The sequence below is a fragment of the Physella acuta genome, unplaced genomic scaffold (assembly GCF_028476545.2).
Source record: "Physella acuta isolate Inbredline_101_S28 unplaced genomic scaffold, ASM2847654v3 ptg000280l, whole genome shotgun sequence".
Lineage (NCBI taxonomy): Eukaryota > Metazoa > Mollusca > Gastropoda > Physidae > Physella > Physella acuta.
In genome coordinates this window covers 40,622-62,584 of record NW_026731799.1, presented here as the reverse complement: position 1 = coordinate 62,584, position 21,963 = coordinate 40,622, and the positions used below count along the sequence as shown (strand labels likewise).

At 42.0% G+C, this 21,963-nt stretch overlaps 2 protein-coding genes across 3 annotated transcripts; both read left to right on the top strand.

The window, feature by feature from the left end:
- The first annotated feature begins 1,031 nt into the window (after positions 1-1,031).
- Positions 1,032-6,715, top strand: LOC131939457 (nuclear pore complex protein Nup98-Nup96-like). Of its 2 annotated transcripts, XM_059297760.1 has the most exons (3): positions 1,032-1,092; positions 4,365-5,302; positions 5,342-6,715. In XM_059297760.1, exons 1-3 carry the CDS (start codon positions 1,037-1,039, stop codon positions 5,389-5,391), a joined length of 1,044 nt encoding a protein of 347 aa, XP_059153743.1. In that variant the 5' UTR covers positions 1,032-1,036; the 3' UTR covers positions 5,392-6,715. The 2 variants fall into 2 exon arrangements, with proteins under 2 accessions (XP_059153743.1, XP_059153742.1); XM_059297759.1 differs by having other exon boundaries at positions 4,365-6,715.
- A 2,541-nt stretch (positions 6,716-9,256) lies between these two features.
- On the top strand, positions 9,257-21,139 carry LOC131939443 (E3 ubiquitin-protein ligase DCST1). Its single transcript, XM_059297733.1, has 14 exons — positions 9,257-9,871; positions 10,726-10,857; positions 11,396-11,582; positions 12,600-12,665; positions 12,889-12,983; positions 13,473-13,616; positions 14,268-14,458; positions 15,174-15,322; positions 16,775-16,815; positions 17,246-17,317; positions 18,604-18,809; positions 20,078-20,252; positions 20,736-20,896; positions 21,011-21,139. The coding sequence occupies exons 1-14, from the start codon at positions 9,287-9,289 to the stop codon at positions 21,108-21,110; spliced, it is 2,304 nt and encodes a 767-aa protein (XP_059153716.1). The 5' UTR covers positions 9,257-9,286; the 3' UTR covers positions 21,111-21,139.
- The last annotated feature ends 824 nt before the right edge of the window (positions 21,140-21,963 follow it).

The window sequence follows — 21,963 nt, the reverse complement described above, 5'->3', positions numbered from 1 at the left end:
TGAGAAGCCGAAAATTGAATAAGTTCCATGTCCGGTTATCGGAAATCGCTGAAAAGTTAATACAGAACTACACATTTGATATAATACTTGTATATGAGGTTTCGTCAACCTAGCTGTAACGGTACAAACAGACAGACACATACGCACAGACACACAGACACATACAAACACAGATACACACAGACACAGACACACACAGACACAGACACACACAAACACACACACACACATACACACACAAACACACACACATACGGATATAAATTGCAAAACAAAGTTTTTCCGACTCAGGGAGGTGTAAAGCGAGATTTATGAGTATCTCGATTTTGATTTTTTGCACACTTACACAGAGGCGTAGCGACCCTTCCCGGCGCCCGGGGACATACTTTCAATTTGGCGCCCCCCTCGGGAGCAAATTTTCGATTTGCACCCCCCCTCGAACTTTTCATTTGCACCCCCCCCCCCCTCAAACTGTCAATTTGGCGCCCCCCCCTAAGGTCGGCGCCCGGGGACATATGTCCCCCCCCGCCCCCCCCTCGCTACGCCTCTGCACTTACAGTTCTTCCTCTGTACTTCACATAAGAGAAAGTTAAAAATGTAACTAACCAAGGGATACAACCATGGAATGTATCCATAAAAATCTATAAAAATGTAAAGAAATTCATTATCAATACAACATTATTTTCAGTTATTGTATATAATACAAGTATAATGCATGTTACAAGATTTTGTTATATCTTTTTTAAAACCTTATATATCTTAGATATATTTTATTGCAAACCTAAATAAACGAACATTAACAGAATTTAAACAATTTTCTTTTAAATGATAAAAGTTCACTTCAAAAGTGTTCTGCCATTTAAAAATAAAGGTTCTCAAACATATTGACTATATTTATTAAAAAAAAAAAAAAAAAAAAAAAAAAATTATTTATACAATAAGTCACTAAGTAATCATCAGTGAACCGAAGTTTACTTTTACGCTGTTTTTTTTTTTTAACTCTAAAATTGTATTTTTTTTGTTTCAGATCTGTCCCATGATGTTCAAGACTTCCTTGTTCACTCTACATCTCTGTGTGTGTCTGCTGATCGGGTAAGGATTAGAACTCGGTCCGTTGGCGTGGTGACCGGACGCGTTGGCCGCTTGACTAGCCGATCGATGGGGGACGATTTACGTCATGTCAGTCACACAACCCGGGGGGGGGGGAGTCGTTTGAACTAATGTCCTTGACCTTTAGCGAGGTGTTAATGGGTTAAATTTGGTTTCAAGCTGACGTTAAACCTGGCGTTAAACGGTGTGTTGAACGGTGTGTTAAACCTTGATACAGACGCATTTATCTTGGGGGTGTGGACGCTTCGGACTGGGCGATCCTTCTCTGGGTGGCGCAACAAGGGTTTTTGATGTTTGGGAGTTAGAAGTTGACGTCATGCGTGCTAGCAGGTGGCAAGGTGTACTCGGTGACATTTTTAGTCGTGTAGAGTGGGTCACATGGGTCGGGTCTGACAGAGTGGGTCACATGGGTCGGGTCTGACAGAGTGGGTCACATGGGTCGGGTCTGACAGAGTGGGTCACATGGGTCGGGTCTGACAGAGTGGGTCACATGGGTCGGTGACATTTTTACTCGTGTAGAAATAGTTGTTAGAATATAAGTGATAAGTTATACTTTTTGTGATGGTTTATACTTTTAGTCATGTGTTGTACTTTTTGTGATGGTTTATACTTTTAGTCATGTGTTGTACTTTTTGTGATGGTTTATACTTTTAGTCATGTGTTGTACTTTTTGTGATGGTTTATACTTTTAGTCATGTGTTGTACTTTTTGTGATGGTTTATACTTTTAGTCATGTGTTGTACTTTTTGTGATGGTTTATACTTTTAGTCATGTGTTGTACTTTTTGTGATGGTTTATACTTTTAGTCATGTGTTGTACTTTTTGTGATGGTTTATACTTTTAGTCATGTATTGTACTTTTTGTGATGGTTTATACTTTTAGTCATGTGTTGTACTTTTTGTGATGGTTTATACTTTTAGTCATGTGTTGTACTTTTTGTGATGGTTTATACTTTTAGTCATGTGTTGTACTTTTTGTGATGGTTTATACTTTTAGTCATGTGTTGTACTTTTTGTGATGGTTTATACTTTTAGTCATGTGTTGTACTTTTTGTGATGGTTTATACTTTTAGTCATGTGTTGTACTTTTTGTGATGGTTTATACTTTTAGTCATGTGTTGTACTTTTTGTGATGGTTTATACTTTTAGTCATGTATTGTACTTTTTGTGATGATTTATACTTTTAGTCATGTGTTGTACTTTTTGTGATGGTTTATACTTTTAGTCATGTGTTGTACTTTTTGTGATGGTTTATACTTTTAGTCATGTGTTGTACTTTTTGTGATGGTTTATACTTTTAGTCATGTGTTGTACTTTTTGTGATGGTTTATACTTTTAGTCATGTGTTGTACTTTTTGTGATGGTTTATACTTTTAGTCATGTACTTCCGATGATGTGTTACACATAGTGATGTTTTATACTTCCAGTGATGTGTTACATATAGTGATGTTTTATACTTTTAGCGATGTGTTGTACTTTTGGAGTTGTGTTATATTTTTTGTGATGGTTTATTTTGGTGATACGTTGTTTTAGTGATGGGTTATTTTGGTGATGGGTTATTTTGGTGATGTGTTATTTTGGTGATGTGGTTTTTGTTATGTACTTTGCTTATCGTGTTTGCGTCTTTTCATCGGTTGAGTGTTGTGCTATCAACCTTTTCGATGAGCTATCATCTTTCTGACGGTAGTACATCTAAACGTCTGTTGATCTAAGTTAAATGGGTGGGTCTGATGGTGTGGGTCACATAGGTTGGGGGACATGGGTTGGGTCACATGGGTTGGGGGACATGGGTTGGGTCACATATGTTGGGTCATATTAAGTGGGCCTGATGGTTTGGGTCACATGGGTTGGGGGACATGGGTTGGGTCACATATGTTGGGTCACATAGGTTGGGTCACATAGGTTGGGTCACATAGGTTGGGTCACATGGGTTGGGTCATATTAAGTGGGCCTGATGGTTTGGGTCACATGGGTTGGGTCATATTAAGTGGGCCTGATGGTTTGGGTCACATGGGTTCGGCCTGACAGAGTGGGTCACATTGAATGGGTCTGTTGGGGTGGGTCACATGGGTCGAGTCTGATGGAGTGGGTCACATGGGTTTTGTCTGACAGAGTGGGTCACATGGATTGGGTCCGAATGAGAATGGTCTGATAAGTAAAATGTTATTAGAAGAAACAGTAAAAAATTATGTTTTAACGCAAGCTTTATTCCAATCAAAACACGAAGTACACGGAAGACAGAAATACACACAGTGTGTATGTCGATATGTCTGGTCTCGTTGTGATGTCTTTACACGGCTGTGTCAGCACACATACACACACACATGCATAAAGGCCTAAACACATAAATACACACATAACACATACACACACATTCGCATACACTCATACATTATATAAAATTAAGCATACATATAACATCTTACAAGATTACAGACTGCTGACACACACTCACACACCCACACGCATCCAGCTACATACAAACACATATACCAACAGGCTGCTCAACGACACACATACACACATAAAGACATCCAGCTACATACAATCACATATGCCGGCAGCTATACAGACTAGAATGATCATGTGTCTGAAGAAGAAAAAAATTGTGTTGATTATCTTAGCATGGAAATATTCAGCCCCCAATTTTAGACGAGTTATCGAAATCTGGCGCGGAGAGGGGGGGGAGGTGGGAGGGGCTTAGGGCGGAGATTGCCGTGGAGATTTCTCGGAGAAATCAAAAGAAAAATAAATAGATTCGGAAATACGTTTGAAACTTAACTCAAAATTCGTAATGAATAAATGTGTGCGCATTTTGTTTTAGGGAAATGTTTGATATTGTAATCTTGAGTCTGGTCAAGCTAGAGAAAGGGGTGGGGGTTGGGGGGGGGGGGGGGTAGTGAAAGCAAGGGGGAGGGGTTGAGTTAAAATATTACTAAAAAAATTAGAAGATAAATATCTATCCTATTATCCATTCATTTATTTTATATTTAATCATTTATCCATCCACCCATCCGTCAATTTATCACTTCACCAATCCATCTACCAATCCATCCATCCACTCATCAATCCATCCATCCACCAATCCATCCATCCACTCATCAATCCATCCATCCACCAATCCATCCATCCACTCATCAATCCATCCATCCACCAATCCATCCACCAATCCATCCACCAATCCATCCACCAATCCATCCATACACTCATCAATCCATCCACAACGTATTCATCTATGTACGTTTTCTACCACAGGCTCGTGACGTCAGCGAATGACCTTGAGAAGTCCTTACAGAAACGTTCCAGCAGCCGACAGAAGTTCAGGAGTTTAAGCAAGTCACAGAGTCCCAGGAGTTCTAGCCGGGTGTTTGTTGCAAGCTTTCCCGCCTACTCGAGGATCTACGCCAAAAGACCTTTTGATGAAGTAGGAAGTGGATTGATAGGGAAAAGGTCTTTTGATGAAGTAGGAAGTGGATTGATAGGGAAAAGGTCTTTTGATGAAGTAGGAAGTGGATTGATTGGTAAAAGACCTTTTGACGAAATAGGCAGTGGGTTAATTGGGAAAAGACCTTTTGATGAAATCGGTAGTGGGCTAATTGGTAAAAGACCATTTGACGAAATAGGAAGTGGGCTAATTGGGAAAAGACCTTTTGACGAAATAGGAAGTGGGCTAATTGGGAAAAGACCTTTTGACGAAATTGGCAGTGGGCTAATTGGTAAAAGACCTTTTGACGAAATCGGCAGTGGGCTAATTGGTAAAAGACCTTTTGATGAAATCGGTAGTGGGCTAATTGGTAAAAGACCTTTTGACGAAATTGGCAGTGGGCTAATTGGTAAAAGACCTTTTGACGAAATCGGCAGTGGGCTAATTGGGAAAAGACCTTTTGATGAAATTGGTAGTGGGCTAATTGGTAAAAGACCTTTTGACGAAATCGGCAGTGGGCTAATTGGTAAAAGACCTTTTGACGAAATCGGCAGTGGGCTAATTGGTAAAAGACCTTTTGATGAAATTGGCAGTGGGCTAATTGGTAAAAGACCTTTTGATGAAATCGGTAGTGGGCTAATTGGTAAAAGACCTTTTGATGAAATTGGCAGTGGGCTAATTGGCAAAAGACCTTTTGACGAAATCGGCAGTGGGCTAATTGGTAAAAGACCTTTTGACGAAATTGGAAGTGGGCTAATTGGCAAAAGACCTTTTGACGAAATTGGCAGTGGGCTTATTGGTAAAAGACCTTTTGACGAAATAGGAAGTGGGCTTATAGGAAAACGCCAAGAGTCGTAAAAAAGTGTGCCCTAGTTTCTTAAGATGTGGCTAAAATAGCCAATAAAATCAATCTATTTCCTTAACCAATCAAATCAATCTATTTCTTCAAGCAATCAAACCAGTCTGTCGATAAAACAGTTACTTTGTGCAGACCAATCCAAATTTTAAATCCATTACATTTACTGACTAATTTAAAACATTTTACTTACAATTTTATTTTTCACAATTTAAAGTATGTTTTTAAAAAATATACCACCTGAAGCTTAAAAAATGATGTTCTACCTTATTTGGCCAAATTTTCGTTTCCCAAAGGTCAAATGAAAACTTTTCTCCCATCTTTTATTTTTTGTTCCACGAACATGTTCACCTGTTACAAGCCAGTTGACTTCCGTCTCCCTGACCCTTGACCTTTCACCTCCGCACTCAAGCTGTGTCTACATGTCCGTTCACCGATAACTTAGCACTTCTTTTATGTTTTAGCTACACCTAAATAGTAACAATTCGGGCTTACCTCTCCTCCCCACCACCCTAACCCCCTCCCTTTTCACTAGTTCCAGCCCCCTTCCCCATGTTATTCCTCCGTCTCTCTCCCCCCACCCCCCCCCCCTCACCTCCTTATTGAACATCGCTTACCTTTATGTTGATAGCAAACGACAAGGAAAATGTCCCTGGGTAGCGCTGCAGTGATAAGAGATGTCAAATTTGTTTTATTGATAAAAATAATTTTGGAATGTATCTGTGTATATTACTCAAAATAAAATCTTATCATTTGTGATTAAACTTGACACGAGAATAACAAAAATAAAACTTGTTATTGTTAAATTATGGTCAGTACTGTTCTTTATAGAATCGTGTGTTCTATTTTTTTATTTGTATCTCTGCACTTAACTGAGGTCTACAAATGTAATTGTAGCTCCCATGCACGATATAAGCTTAGCTCACAGCTCAGACCTTAGCTCTGATTTCAGCTCTGATCTGCCCACAGACCTAATTTTATTTCTGAGCTTTGAATTAAGCTGGGAAAAAGCCTTCAAGAGCTGTCAGAAATTAAGATTGAGTTATACCTCACAAAGGGAAGTAACAATGAAAATATAAGTTCGGCGAGTCGGTCAAAGGGAGACAACAATGAAAATATTATCTAGTATGGCGAGACGGTCAAGGGGAGGCAACAATGAAAATATTTTAGTTGAAATTGAGATTAAATTGAGGCAAGGGAGATAATAATGAAAATAATTTCGGGTTGTAAAACTAAGGGAGTACCATCTCGGGGGTCAAAAATAAAAATATTTTGTTTATTTCGCTGTTGAGGATATGACAAATAAAAATGTGTTGACCAATTTCACAGGCTGGTTTGTTGTTTGTTGATGGTCATATGAGAGAGAGAGAAAATATTAAATAGAAAAACACAAACAATTGTACAAAACCACACGTCTTATATAAGGCATAGTGAACCAGCAATGCAATATATCCGGTGATATCTTCTGTATTTCAACACCTTATTACTCACAGACCTTTTAGAACAGCTGATTTAATTTAATAAAAAAATAAAAAAAATTATTACTAGTAATAATGTTTAATATGAACTTTTTAATCAAACTTTATTTGATTAAAAGTGGCTTAGGTGAAATTTAAGAGGACCAATAAGTGTCTTTCACTAGTGGAGGGGTCGGCAACCTTTTGAAGCGGAAGAGCCAAAAGTAACAATTTTCAAAATTTCCCTGATTTAAAAGAGCCACTAACATTTTTTTTTATTTCAAATTTTTTTTTGTTAAGATTATTAGTATTTGTTCAAGGAGCTGGAGAGCCGCATCTTGATATCAAACAGCCGCATGCGGCTCGCGAGCCGCAGGTTGCCGACCCCTGCACTAGTGATTTTCCTCACAAAACCAGCCAAGCATTGCAGGTTTACTCATACTACTAAATGTAGGTGTTCTATCAATGTTACTTTTATCTTCACACAATTATATTTAAGTTTCATTTGAAATGTGTACTGAGGTAAATACATTAATCTTAATTTATATTGACTTTATATAGTTTTAACACAAAAATAAGGAAAATAAATTATTTTTAATTTGGCTTCTAGTGATTACACCTTTAACAGTTTGCTTTTGCATAAGATTACATCTGAAAAAAAATGTTTCAAAAAAAGATAGAAGAAATAAATTTTGCTGTGATTAAAAAAAGAAAAAAAAAAAACTAGACTTAATGTGAATTTTGGTGGTGGCATATCACCTTCGTAAGTCGTGGTAACAGAAACAGATGAACTCTACAGCACCTGCACTAAGGAACCCCTTATGATATGTTTTAATTAAACACAACAAGGCGAGCACCTAACCACGAAAAAATACAGGAAAACAAAACGTCAACAGAGATTAAATTAGATAAAAAGGGAAGTAACAAATAAAAATAAAACGTACTTATCACAACTAATATTCTCCCTTTAAGAAAAATTACAAAATATTAAAAAAATAATTTAAAAATACTAGCTACATATTATCATTATACCGTTTAATCTCCGTATTTGATTTAAGGATTAACAATAACCTAATAATGTTTGAATGATTGTAACTAGCTAATAAAAATGATTATAGTCCAAGTTTCTTGAAAGAAAAGAAAATGATTTCTTTAAATATGTAATAATGAATGTTCATTAATATTTCGTTAGAGAACAAGGTTTCTGTTTATAGTTTAATTAAAACTGATTCACTATTACAAAAAATATAAATATTTGACATCCGAAGCAAATCGGTTCAATTAAATTGGACTTTTTCTTCTTTTTTGCCAGTTTCTAGTTATGTTTAAGTCAAAACATAGAGTCAAGTTCAATTTTAAAAAATAATGTAAATACTTTAGACCTGTTTTTTTAGTTTTGTTAAAGTTTTTTTATATAAAAAAAATTATATGCTAAAAAAAAGTTTCGCTTTTTTAAAAGAAATACACTAATTAAATTATTAATACGAATCGAAGCATAAAATATAACTAGGTGATCCAATTTTTTAATTCATCCGGTGTATTTGACATAGTCACAAATTTGTGTCGTCACTAGTTGGGCTAAATTTGTTACAGGATTTGAATTGTAATTTTTTCCAATCCAAACGGATGTTGTTGTTACAAGTCGATAAAGCGGAAATAGATCAACCGGAAGTTGTATAGACTAAGTAGATTGTGTTACACAAGTTGGAATACCACGGTAATGGCTGCCTGAGGTAAAATATTACAGCAACTAGAATCTTTCTTCATGTCGCGTGATCTGGGTGTCAGGGATCAGTACAATGGGTATACCACACGCCATCAGGATGGTACCACCACACACCATCAGGATGGTACCATCCCTTCCCGTCGTGATGGTACCATCTCGTCCTGGCGAGGCGTTAGTAGCACAGAATCCCATGATAGTAGAACTAGTCGCTACCATTATACCAACACGTCGTATGGTGGCAACTCCTTATCAAATTACGATGGTGATTTTTCCTTAGTTCAGAATATTTTTCAACCCAATGTTGATGACAGGGTTACGTTTAACGAGGAAGATGTTATTTCATCCAACCAAGTCGGTAGTGTCGAGCTGTACAATGATGGCGGACTACCATTCCATTATGATGTGAGCATTCAACCCCATCTTCAAAGTATATTTCTACACCGCCATGATGTGTTTGATGGTAGACAGGATGGTAGTTTATTTGTCAGGAATGATGGTAAGGCCCATCGTGATGGTAGACCACTGCCCGTGTACGATGTGCAACCAGCCAGACACAGAGACCACCCCACAGCCTGGACTGAGCATGAACTTGTGCCTAGCAGACGACCCTTTCCAGAACCAGACGACCCATGGGTCCAAGGTCAAGGGTACCCGTTACCGGAATTTTTCCAAGGTCAGCAAGATCGTAACCAGAGCAACAACAGTCCTACACGGATGTTCCGGCAAGGCCCGCCTCGTTTTCCGGCTAATTTCCCCCAGCCGGAAAAACCGGGATGGAACAACAACGCAACTTCCGCCGAGAGTTCTGAAACTTCTTCTGAAAGCAGTTCCGGATCCAGCGAAGGCAAAACGTCTGACGTCAGTTCCGGTTCTTCAAGTTCTTCCGGGAGCGACAAAAGCGGATCCAGCGATTCCTCCAAAACGTCATCCACCACCAGTTCCGAGAGCCGGAAAAAGAAGAAAAAACGCGGGTACTTCCGGCGGATGTGGAAATCGTCCCCCGAGGAACACCTCCTGCTCAAGATGGCGGTCTGGTTCCCGATCGGCCTCGTCTTATCCTTTGCTTTCTACTTCATGGTAATCGATAAACTCAACATGAAGCCGGCGCTCAAACAGTTCATCGGGGCTGTCATTGGTTTCCTGCTGTCACTGACATTTGCTGTCAGTGTCCAGATGAGGTGTGTCATGACGCTCGTCATACCCACCTTCCTCGGCAAGGCGGGGCGGTCGTACTTGTCGGCCTTCGCGCTGGTGTACCTAATTAACGGGCCAATTACCAACATCGTTGATAACGGGAAGGTGAGTTGATTGGGGAGAAAGTGCAGGCACGGGTCATGTACTACATGGCATGACAGATTATTAGTATCTTTCAAACACTTCTGCTGCGGAGGGGGGATGGGGGGGGGGGGAAGGGGGGGGGGGGGAGTTGCTCCCTCGAAGCGTGTTCACCGCCCAGGGACAAGTAGGAAAAAAGTAATTAAAATAAAAAGTATATTCTAATAGTAACTTTAACAGCGTCCCCCCCCCCTACCGGAAGTTCAATGTGCTACCTTCCTTCACCCCCCCCCCCCCCACGGAGAAATATATCTGAATGAAAACTTGATGATTAAATTTTAGTAGTCATGACAAATGGTATTTTGATAGCATGACTTTAAGTAACTTTGAGTGCATGAATTGACTAAATGTATGTTTGATTGCATGACTGATTGATTTAATAATGGATTGTATGTGTGCTTGAATTTAATGTCAGAATGAATGACATGACTAATTGAATGTTACGCTAAATGACTGATTGATTTAATGACCGTATGATTGATTTAATAACTGATTGTACACCTGTAATTACATAAGCGTGATCATAGGGTTTACTTTGCGTAGGATAGTATGACTTTTGCGAGTGTAAAATTGTGGTCGAAGAATTGATCTAAGACAAAGTCTGAATGATTGTTAGCGAAGAATTATGTTCGAGTATTTGTGTGTGTGTGTGTGTTGGATTCTATGTACATTAATTCGAACCCCCACCCCATACCCCCCCCCCTTTTAAAAAAATAGCCTTGTCATTAATTTTTCATAAACTTGTCTTGAACTAATACCTAATAAACCTCTAAAAAACCTCCCTTGAACCTACACCCGAATCTCTGTGGGCGGGGCAGGAGATCGTGCGATCACTGACGTGCACGTCATCGCTGATGGCCAATCACACGAAGGAAAAGTGGAGGCTCCGTCTACATCCGGTGGAAAACGCTTTTGGTGACCTTGCCAAAGATGGCTTCCTCTTCAAAAAGGTGACTCGACGTGTCTGTCTGTCTGTCTGTCTGTCTGTCTGTCTGTCTGTCTGTCTGTCTGTCTGTCTGTCTGTCTGTCTGTCTGTCTGTCTGTCTGTCTGTCGTCCAGCGTTGTGTTGTCAGATGTAGAAATCTGGGGCAGAACTACCACACTGCCAGACCCCAATATGTGTGGGTGGAGGGCGTTTAGGGGGCCCAAAATGTGGGGGTGGAGGGCGTTTAGGGGGCCCCAAAATCCGACTAAAACATTTTTTTCCTTGCACCTTGGTAGTGGTTTTGTACTAAAAAAAAACATTTACTACAGTAGAGATTGCTATACACAAAATAACACACGTTGCTGCATAGATGAAAAAAGTATAGTGTGAAGAATAGGCAAACGTTCAAACCACTTTCATATTTTATTGCTCTTCTTTAAATATTCTAATATGGGTGTCCATAAAGCTCAATTACCAATTAACTCAACTCTTAAAATAAATAATTAAGAAAGAAAGCACAAAAGAAATTTCAAAAACCACAAACCAAACCACCACAATTGCAGGCAGCCAAGGCGATCGACAAGGCGTTTAAACCTCTGAGGGGCGAGATCGAATCCAACGAAGAAGAGAGTCAAAAGCTGCAAGAGGACATAAAGAAAGCCCAGAAGTTGAACGAGGAGGCGGAGAAAGCTGCTGTCTCTAAGGAGGGGGAGGGGAAGGAGAAGATCTTGGAAACTAATGAGGAGCTTGGTAATTAGGGAGTAATTAGTGTAATTAGTGTGATGTTTATCAGTTTTCATTGTGTGTTTTTGTCAGTGTTATGGTCAGCTGTGACATTTGACTACGTGTTACTCTGAAATATGACGTCAGTATGTGGGTAAGGCTAAACACATATACGTCTGTATGGGGGTACGTCTAATACAGGTGTACGTCTATATGTGGGTACGGCTAATACAGGTGTACGTCTATATGTGGGTACGGCTAATACAGGTGTACGTCTGTATGTGGGTACGGCTAATACAGGTGTACGTCTATATGTGGCTACGGCTACTAGATATGTACGTCTGTATGTGGGTACGGATAATACAGGTGTACGTCTATATGTGGGTACGGCTAATACAGGTGTACGTCTATATGTGGGTACGGCTAATACAGGTGTACGTCTGTATGTGGGTACGGCTAATACAGGTGTACGTCTGTATGTGGCTACGGCTACTAGATATGTACGTCTGTATGTGGGTACGGCTAATACAGGTGTACGTCTATATGTGGGTACGGCTAATACAGGTGTACGTCTGTATGTGGGTACGGCTAATACAGGTGTACGTCTGTATGTGGCTACGGCTACTAGATATGTACGTCTGTATGTGGGTACGGATAATACAGGTGTACGTCTATATGTGGGTACGGCTAATACAGGTGTACGTCTGTATGTGGGTACGGCTAATACAGGTGTACGTCTGTATGTGGGTACGGCTAATACAGGTGTACGTCTGTATGTGGCTACGGCTAATACAGGTGTACGTCTGTATGTGGCTACGGCTAATACAGGTGTACGTCTGTATGTGGGTACGGCTAATACAGGTGTACGTCTGTATGTGGGTACGGCTAATACAGGTGTACGTCTGTATGTGGGTACGGCTAATACAGGTGTACGTCTGTATGTGGGTACGGCTAATACAGGTGTACGTCTGTATGTGGGTACGGCTAATACAGGTGTACGTCTTATGTGCCTACTAAATGTGTACGTCTATGTTTTCTGAGCAGGTAAAAAAGTGGAGGCAGAGTGGGAGAAAAAACAGGAGCTTCGCTGTCAGGACATCTTTACTAAAGGTCAGCTTTTGATTGGTTCAATGGTTGTGACGTCAGAATGTACATTACATCAGGGCTTACCGTCTTGACTGAAATTTGATGCTTGATGTAAAAATAAAAATATTGTATATGTATGGTATATATATATATATATATATATATATATATATATATATATATATATATATATCACGGGGAGATAAAATATACTTCAAGCGAACTCTACTTCCCCTGCTTGTTGCAGGAGTTGTTCGGTGTGTAGAGGAGCTAGGAAAGCTACATGGTCGGTGCATGGACAAACTCTGGCTACTTGGCTACCTGTTTTGCTGGCCACTCAAGGTAAGCTGGTGGTGACTATGTTGTATGTCCATGGGATGGTGGTGACGATCTTAAATGTCAATGGGATGGCGATTACCATCTCATGTGTCCATGGGATGGTGGTGACCATGTCATATGTCCATGTTACGGTAATGATCACCTGTCTAGGCCTGTGATGGAAATATCTAGACAACGAGTGTGCATTGTTTCCCAAGGGAAATAATTTATCCAGATATTTGTGTTTTCCTTCTTGTTTTTATCTGAGAAGTTAGGTCACCCGCTAATTGTTTTATTTAATTGTGTATCACTACTTTGTTGACATGGTGGTATATCTCTTTTGATCTCTGGGATACTAGACCTAGAACACTGAATAGCTGACCTAACTACAAATACCCCTCCCTAAACCACCACATCCTTCCAACACCCCTCGCTAACCACCACCACCACCTCCATCCCTCCCAACCCCCCCCCCCCCCCACCTGTATTCCACTTCAAGCATCTCATCACCAGATCACCGCCTTCTGCAAGCTGATCACTCTGCTGCCCGGTGCCCTGGGCATGTCCTGCAGCAAGTTGAAGGTCGTGGAGCCAGGCTTTGGGCAGACGTACATTGCTGCCCGGGCAGTCATAGACGACATGGAGAAGGGCATGGAGGTCAGGCATATCACGTGACCCAACAAAAATAATTTAAATCCTCATTGGTCATCGCGCTAAGGTTCCTGTTTGGGCCTGACTATCCATACGGTTTACTGACGATAGCATCAAGGAGTAGGGTAAAAAAAAAGTATATTTTCTATACTGATGGTCCATGGTGCAAGTGAAGTAGAGTTCACCTGTTTCTAAGACCTCGGCATTTGAATGGATAGTGTTGTCAGTAATTTGCCCAGACGCTTTTACTTTCCATAACTTGAGATAGGTACCCGTTAGAAATGGGTGCGCAGGTAAATTCTACGGATTCGAACTCGAGCATTTCGGTTTAGCAGTCGTATACTCTACCATTCGATCATGCCGTACACTGTCTCAGATTTTAGTAAAAAAAGGCATGTACTGTCTCAGGTAAAAATGTCATGTACTGTCTCAGGTAAAAATGTCGCGTACTGTCTCAGGTAAAAATGTCGTGTACAGCCTCAGGTAAAAATGTCGCGTACTGTTTCAGGTAAAAATGTCGTGTACAGCCTCAGGTAAAAATGTCGCGTACTGTCTCAGGTAAAAATGTCGTGTACAGCCTCAGGTAAAAAAGTCATGTACTGTCTCAGGTAAAAATGTCGCGTACTGTCGCAGGTAAAATGTCGTGTACTGTTTAAGGTAAAAATGCAGTATAAAATTGTCGGTGACGTTGAGGCCGTCGACTACACCCCTGTGGAGGAAATGCGACAGGCGACCATCCAAGAAGTCACCCAAAAAGCTGACCTGATGAGTTTTCTGCTCTCCATCATCTCCTACATACTCACCTTCGCCTTCATCCTCATCTTCAAAAGTGCTTACGACTATAACAAGTGAGTAACTGGTTGAGGGGGGGGGGGGTGACAACAGCCTTTACCACAACAACAACAGCATTAGCCACAGCTACAACAACAGCATTAATCACAATAGCATAAACTACAGCAGCAACAACAGCATTAACTACAGTTAGAACAACGGTATTAACCACATCAACAGCATTAACCATAACAATACAACAGCTTAAACTACAGCAGCAACAACAGCATTAACTACAGTTAGAACAACGGTATTAACCACATCAACAGCATTAACCATAACAATACAACAGCTTAAACTACAGCAGCAACAACAGCATAAACCACAGCAACTGACAACATTAGACCCATACTTTGATTACAGCAACTCCTGTTAAAAAAAAGCCCTGCATGCAAACAGAAATATAAGCTCCGCCCACTTAACTTCAACGTTAACCTTGCACAATTTACTAAGTAAGAAACACAAATAGAATCCGTTAGCCACGCCTTTTTACCGTTTGTGCCACTCTTAAGAAACAACAATGAACCCAAAATCAACACCAAACCAATGACAGCAACAACCACGACTGACACCAACACCAACTACCAACACTAACAACCACCGACACCAACAACCACCACTGACACCAACACCAACTACCAACACTAATGAACTCCCTAACTACACAACTTATAAAAACTGTCCTCTCCCTCCCCCCCCCCCAACCCACACCTCTCCCCCTACCCTGATCAGGAAATACCTGACAGAGTTCAGCTTTGACAACATCTACGTCACACGATACTTCCGGCGCATCGATGCCAGACGGAAGGACAGGGAGAAGAAAACCTTGCTGCCACTCAAGAAATACGAGAGCAAAGACATCATCTTCCCGTCAGACAGAAGTAGGTTTAGTCACACAGGAGTAGGTTTAGTCAGACAGAAGTAGGTTTAATCGGACAGAAGTAGGTTTAATCGGACAGAAGTAGGTTTAATCGGACAGAAGTAGGTTTAATCGGACAGAAGTAGGTTTAATCGGACAGAAGTAGGTTTGGTCAGACAGAAGTAGGTTTAGTCCGACAGAGAAGGTTTAGTCGGACTGAAGTAGGTTTATGTGGACTAAAATAGGTTTCGTCGGACTGAAGTAGGTTTAGTCAGACAGAAGTAGGTTCGGTCGGACAGAAGTAGGTTTGGTCGGACAGAAGTAGGTTTGGTCAGACAGAAGTAGGTTTAGTCGGACTGAAGTAGGTTTATGTGGACTAAAATAGGTTTCGTCGGACTGAAGTAGGTTTAGTCAGACAGAAGTAGGTTCGGTCGGACAGAAGTAGGTTTGGTCGGACAGAAGTAGGTTTGGTCAGACAGAAGTAGGTTTAGTCGGACTGCTCCAAATGGGTTTAATCAGAGGATTAAAGGAAGTCTACCGCCCCTCCCTCACTCTGAACAAAATAGAACGTACATAGAAAATATATTACTTTTACCAGTGTCCACCCCCGCCCTGCAAGTTTCTTTCAAAAGCCCCCCCCCCTCCCAGCTGTAGCAAAATGTCTGAAAGAAACACTGGGATTAAGTCGTACTGCTCTACTGTGGTTTCAATCGTCGTCGCTACCAAAGTTTTATGGACATTTTAGTCACTTACTAGGCTTTCTTTTTATTGAATTTAAAAAACCAAATCTTTGTCATGTCATGTCATGTCATGTCATGTCATGTCATGTTACAGAGCTGACGGTGGCCGAGAAATCCAAGTTAAAAAGTGGCATAGCCAGGCTGTTACTCCGTGTCATCATCAGCGCAGTTATCTGTTATATGGATGGCCTTCTATATCAGGTAATGTTGGCCATTGTTATATGGATGGCCTACTGTATCAGGTAATGTTGGCCATTGTTATATGGATGCCCTTCTGTATCAGGTAATGTTGGCCATCGTTATATGGATGCCTTTCTGTATCAGGTAATGTTGGCCATTGTTATATGGATGCCCTTCTGTATCAGGTAATGTTGGCCATTGTTATATGGATGCCTTTCTGTATCAGGTAATGTTGGCCATTGTTATATGGATGGCCTTCTGTATCAGGTAATGTTGGCCATTGTTATATGGATGGCCTACTGTATCGGGTAATATTGGCCATTGTTATATGGATGGCCTACTGTATCAGGTAATGTTGGCCATTGTTATATGGATGGCCTTCTGTATCAGGTAATGTTGGCCATTGTTATATGGATGGCCTACTGTATCAGGTAATATTGGCCATTGTTATATGGATGGCCTACTGTATCAGGTAATGTTGGCCATTGTTATATGGATGGCCTACTGTATCAGGTAATGTTGGCCATTGTTATATGGATGGCCTACTGTATCAGGTAATGTTGGCCATTGTTATATGGATGGCCTACTGTATCAGGTAATGTTGGCCATTGTTATATGGATGGCCTTAAGTTTAAGGTAATGTTACTGTAATATTGGCCATTGTAACATCCATGGCCCGCTGTAATTTTGGCGACAGATATATTTATGGCTTAATGGTAGCTATATAGGATCGCTAATATACTTGTTTTCGTAAGTTCCAGAATATGATTATAATTATGTAAATCGCGCATTGATAGAAATATCCTAGACATTGTTGTATTTGAACTAGATCCTAGAACTTCTTGTATTTGACCTAGATCCTAGACATTGTTGTATTTGACCTAGATACTGGACATTGTTGTATTTGACCTAGATCCTAGACATTGTTGTATTTGACCTAGATCCTGGACATTGTTGTATTTGAACTAGATCCTGGACATTGTTGTATTTGACCTAGATCCTAGACATTGTTGTATTTGACCTAGATCCTGGACATCGTGTCAAGAAACAGTGCCGTAGAGTACCACCAGGAAGGTGAACACGTCATCAACATTAAGGTGAGAAATGGTTTTTATTTAACTGTACGTCTACTTGCTAACACCCCTCCCCCCCTCCCCCCCCCCCCCCCAAGGCTACATGTTGCTAAAATAAATCATCAAACAAGTGGTTGTAGCTATTCATATACATAGTCCCGCCGTTAACGATAAACCTAAAACTAGCCCTAAAATCATAAGTACCCCCCCTACTTTGGCCACAAGTTAACAGTAACAACTCACCTAGACTTTAGACTTAACATAACATATACGTAACCTAGATATTTTGCTTACACCCTAACCTACCCTTTAGACTAAACCTAAAGTAGACTAGAGGCAGAGACTTAATCTAACCTCGATCGTATGCTAAACCTTTATTTATTCTTATTTTAAAATATATCTACCACTTATACCAAACACATACGAGTAATAAGTTAAGTAAGTTATGTACCCTTTAGAACCTTACGATCCACGGAGCAGGTGAAGTAGAGCTCACGTGTTTCCGTGACCTCGGTATATGAAGGCCATTGTTATATGGATGGCCATCAGGTAATGTTGGCCATTGTTACCACACCAGTAAAACGTCCGGCTAATCTCTGCCCAGTCTCCCCTGCAGGTAGGAGGCAACGGTTTCATGAGCCCCCCCCCCTCGTCTTACCTGCAGGTAGGAGGCAACGGTTTCATGAGCCCCACCCCCCCCCCCCCCCCGTCTCCCCTGCAGGTAGGAGGCAACGGTTTCATGAGCGCCCTCGTCTCCTCTGCAGGTAGGAGGCAACGGTTTCATGAGCGCCCTCGTCTCCTCTGCAGGTAGGAGGCAACGGTTTCATGAGCGCCCTCGTCTCCTCTGCAGGTAGGAGGCAACGGTTTCATGAGCGCCCTCGTCTCCTCTGCAGGTAGGAGGCAACGGTTTCATGAGCGCCCTCGTCTCCTCTGCAGGTAGGAGGCAACGGTTTCATGAGCGCCCTTGTCTCCTCTGCAGGTAGGAGGCAACGGTTTCATGAGCGCCCTCGTCTCCCCTGCAGGTAGGAGGCAACGGTTTCATGAGCGCCCTCGTCTCCCCTGCAGGTAGGAGGCAACGGTTTCATGAGCGCCCTCGTCTCCCCTGCAGGTAGGAGGCAACGGTTTCATGAGCCCCCCCCCCCCCCCCCCCGTCTCCCATGCAGGTAGGAGGCAACGGTTTCATGAGCGCCCTCGTCTCCCCTGCAGGTAGGAGGCAACGGTTTCATGAGCCCCCCCCCCCCGTCTCCCATGCAGGTAGGAGGCAACGGTTTCATGAGCCCCACCCCCCCCCCCCCCCGTCTCCCCTGCAGGTAGGAGGCAACGGTTTCATGAGCGCCCTCGTGAGGAGTTTTCTGGAGAAGTTCAACACGAACCAGACCCTGAACAAGATCTCCACCAACCACGCCTGCCTCCCCAACCCCTCCCGCACCGAGCTGACCCTCATCGTCTTCCTCTTCCTCACCTACTTCATCATCTTGATTTTTATTTACTTCGAGGCCTTTGGTCTCAGGCTAAGGTGAGTTCTATGGTCAGTGGTTTTAACTATAGTCACGTGTTTGAGGTGATTTCAAAGGTCAGTGATTTCAACTATAGTCAAGTGTTTGAGTTCAAAGGTCAGTGATTTCAACTATAGTCAAGTGTTTGAGTTCAAAGGTCAGTGATTTCAACTATAGTCAGAGTTTCTTCCAAGAAAGTCTACCACCCCCTCCCCCGAACGAAATGGAATTTATATAGAGACAATATATAGTTTTAACAGTGTCCGCCCCCCCCCCACCTCCCCGAAAATTTTAGTCCCCACCCCGCCCGAAAATTTTAAGTGCCCCCCCCCCCCCCGATAAAAAGTCTGGAAGAAACACTGACTATAGTCGAGTGTTTGAGGTGAGTTCTAAGGTCAGTGATTTAATAAAACAATTACATAAAAACCTTTATAATAATAAGCTTTGATTGAAATGCATAAAATAAGGAAATAAAACAAACTTGCAGTCTTTCTTAAAATCTTTAATCGCTCATGTGAGCCCTTACATATTTTAGCGAACGCTTTTATTGACGAAAGCAAGGGATTTAAATTTCTAAAATATAACTAATTTTTAAAAATAATTTGTTTTAAAAATGCGCATTTTGTGGTGAGACGTCGAATGTCTAAAGATAATTATTAAAGCTTTGAGCTCGGATCGCAGGCTCGAGTCTGTAGGACGTCCCTGAGTCCACCCAGCTCTAATGGGTACCTGACTCACTGAGTCCACCCAGCTCTAATGGGTACCTGACTCACTGAGTCCACCCAGCTCTAATGGGTACCTGACTCACTGAGTCCACCCAGCTCTAATGGGTACCTGACTCACTGAGTCCACCCAGCTCTAATGGGTACCTGACTCACTGAGTCCACCCAGCTCTAATGGGTACCTGACTCACTGAGTCCACCCAGCTCCGAGGGGTACCTGACTCACTGAGTCCACCCAGCTCTAATGGGTACCTGACTCACTGAGTCCACCCAGCTCTGATGGGTACCTGACTCACTGAGTCCACCCAGCTCCGAGGGGTACCTGACTCACTGAGTCCACCCAGCTCTAATGGGTACCTGACTCACTGAGTCCACCCAGCTCTAATGGGTACCTGACACAGGCTAGAGAATATAAAGACATCTGGACATAGAGCTGACAACACTATACCTTCAAAATCAAAGTACACTAAAACAGATGAACTCTACTTCACCTTTTTCTTGGACAGTAAGAATAGAGATGATTAATTAACTTACACACTGCCTGTTTTTAATTTTGTTCCATTCAGACGGGTGATTGCGTCATTTTACTACCGGAAGAGAGAGAAGAAGAGAGTTCTCTTCCTTTACAACGAAATGTTCCGGAAACGACTGGGATTTCTCAAGCACATGCGCAAACGGGTCAGAAAACAGATCAAGGAAAGGGAGCTACAGAACAAAATTGGGCTGATAGTTGCTCTACAGGTGTGGAGCAGGTGTGGTGTGCGGTGTGTAGGGGTGCGGTGTGTGGTACGTGTGTGATGTGTGTAGGGGTGTGGTGTGTGGTACGTGTGTAGTGTGTGTAGGGGTGTGGTGTGTGATACAAGGTACGTGTGTGGTGTGTGTAGGGGTGTGGTGTGTGGTACAAAGTACGTGTGTGGTACGAGTGTGGTGTGTGGCACGTGTGTGGTGTGTGTAGGGATGTAGTGCGTGGTGCGTGTGTGGTGTGTGTAGGGGTGTGGTGTGTGTGTAGGGGTGTGGTGTGTGTGTAGGGGTGTGGTGTGTGGTACGTGTGTAGTGTGTGTAGGGGTGTGGTGTTGTACGGGTTTGGTGTGTGTTACTGGTGTGGTGTGTGGTAGGGACATGGTTTGGTGTGTGGAACGGGTGTGGTATGTGATACGTGTGTAGTGTGTGGTATCAATACCCAAAGAAACCAAAGTTCACGTGTACCGTGTGACGGCCCTACAGAAACAGTTTCCCCGGCTGTGTGGGTGTCTGAGGGTGTTCCAGTCCAACAAAGCCAGCTGCATCATCTGCAACGACCCCGAGGACAAGGAGTTCCACATCTGTGGCACCAAGGGGTGTGGCATCGCCTACTGTCGTCTGTGCTGGAAGGACATCAAGAGAAAGTAAGACTTAACATACCTCACACAAAGTCCGTCGAAAATTATCCAAGTTAGCCTTTTTTATATATTTTTTTGTTTCGTTAATCTCATGTTTAAACTTGTCAACTTTTTGTACAGGTGCTATGCGTGTGGCAAAGACACAGACAGTGACGTCACCGACGTGGAAGATTTGACGTCAGACAGCGCCCCCTCTGATGATAGTGACCTCAATGATTGAGCAGCATTTTGTGTGGCAGTGTTGACGGGAGGGGGGGGGGATGACACGGCAGGGAATTCTAGCTATGGTGATGGTCCTCTATGGAACTTTAGTGGGACACGTTACACGGGACATTTGTTGGGACAAGTTCCACTGCAACATTTGTTGGGACAAGTTCAAGGGACATTTGTTGGGACAAGTTCAAGGGACATTTGTTGGGACAAGTTCCACTGCAACATTTGTTGGGACAAGTTCAAGGGACATTTGTTGGGACAAGTTCAAGGGACATTTGTTGGGACAAGTTCCACTGCAACATTTGTTGGGACAAGTTCAAGGGACATTTGTTGGGACAAGTTCAAGGGACATTTGTTGGGACAAGTTCCACTGGTCATTTGTTGGGACAAGTTCACGGGACATTTGTTGGGACAAGTTCCACTGCAACATTTGTTGGGACAAGTTCAAGGGACATTTGTTGGGACAAGTTCCATTGCAACATTTGTTGGGACAAGTTCAAGGGACATTTGTTGGGACAAGTTCCACGGGTCATTTGTTGGGACAAGTTCCACGGGTCATTTGTTGGGACAAGTTCCACGGGTCATTTGTTGGGACAAGTTCCACTGCAACATTTGTTGAGACAAGTTCAAGGGACATTTGTTTGGACAAGTTCCAATGGAATATATGTTGGGACAAGTTCCATTGAAACACTGGAACTCCATCCATGGTGATGGTCTCCTACAGGAACATTTATTTGCTGGGTACAAGTTCCGCTATGAAATTTGTTTCCATGTGTAAATTTTGTGTTAATTTAAATAACTATGCTATTTATTTGTGTAGAATCTTTCAGTAAAAAAATATTCTTGTACTTTTAATATTA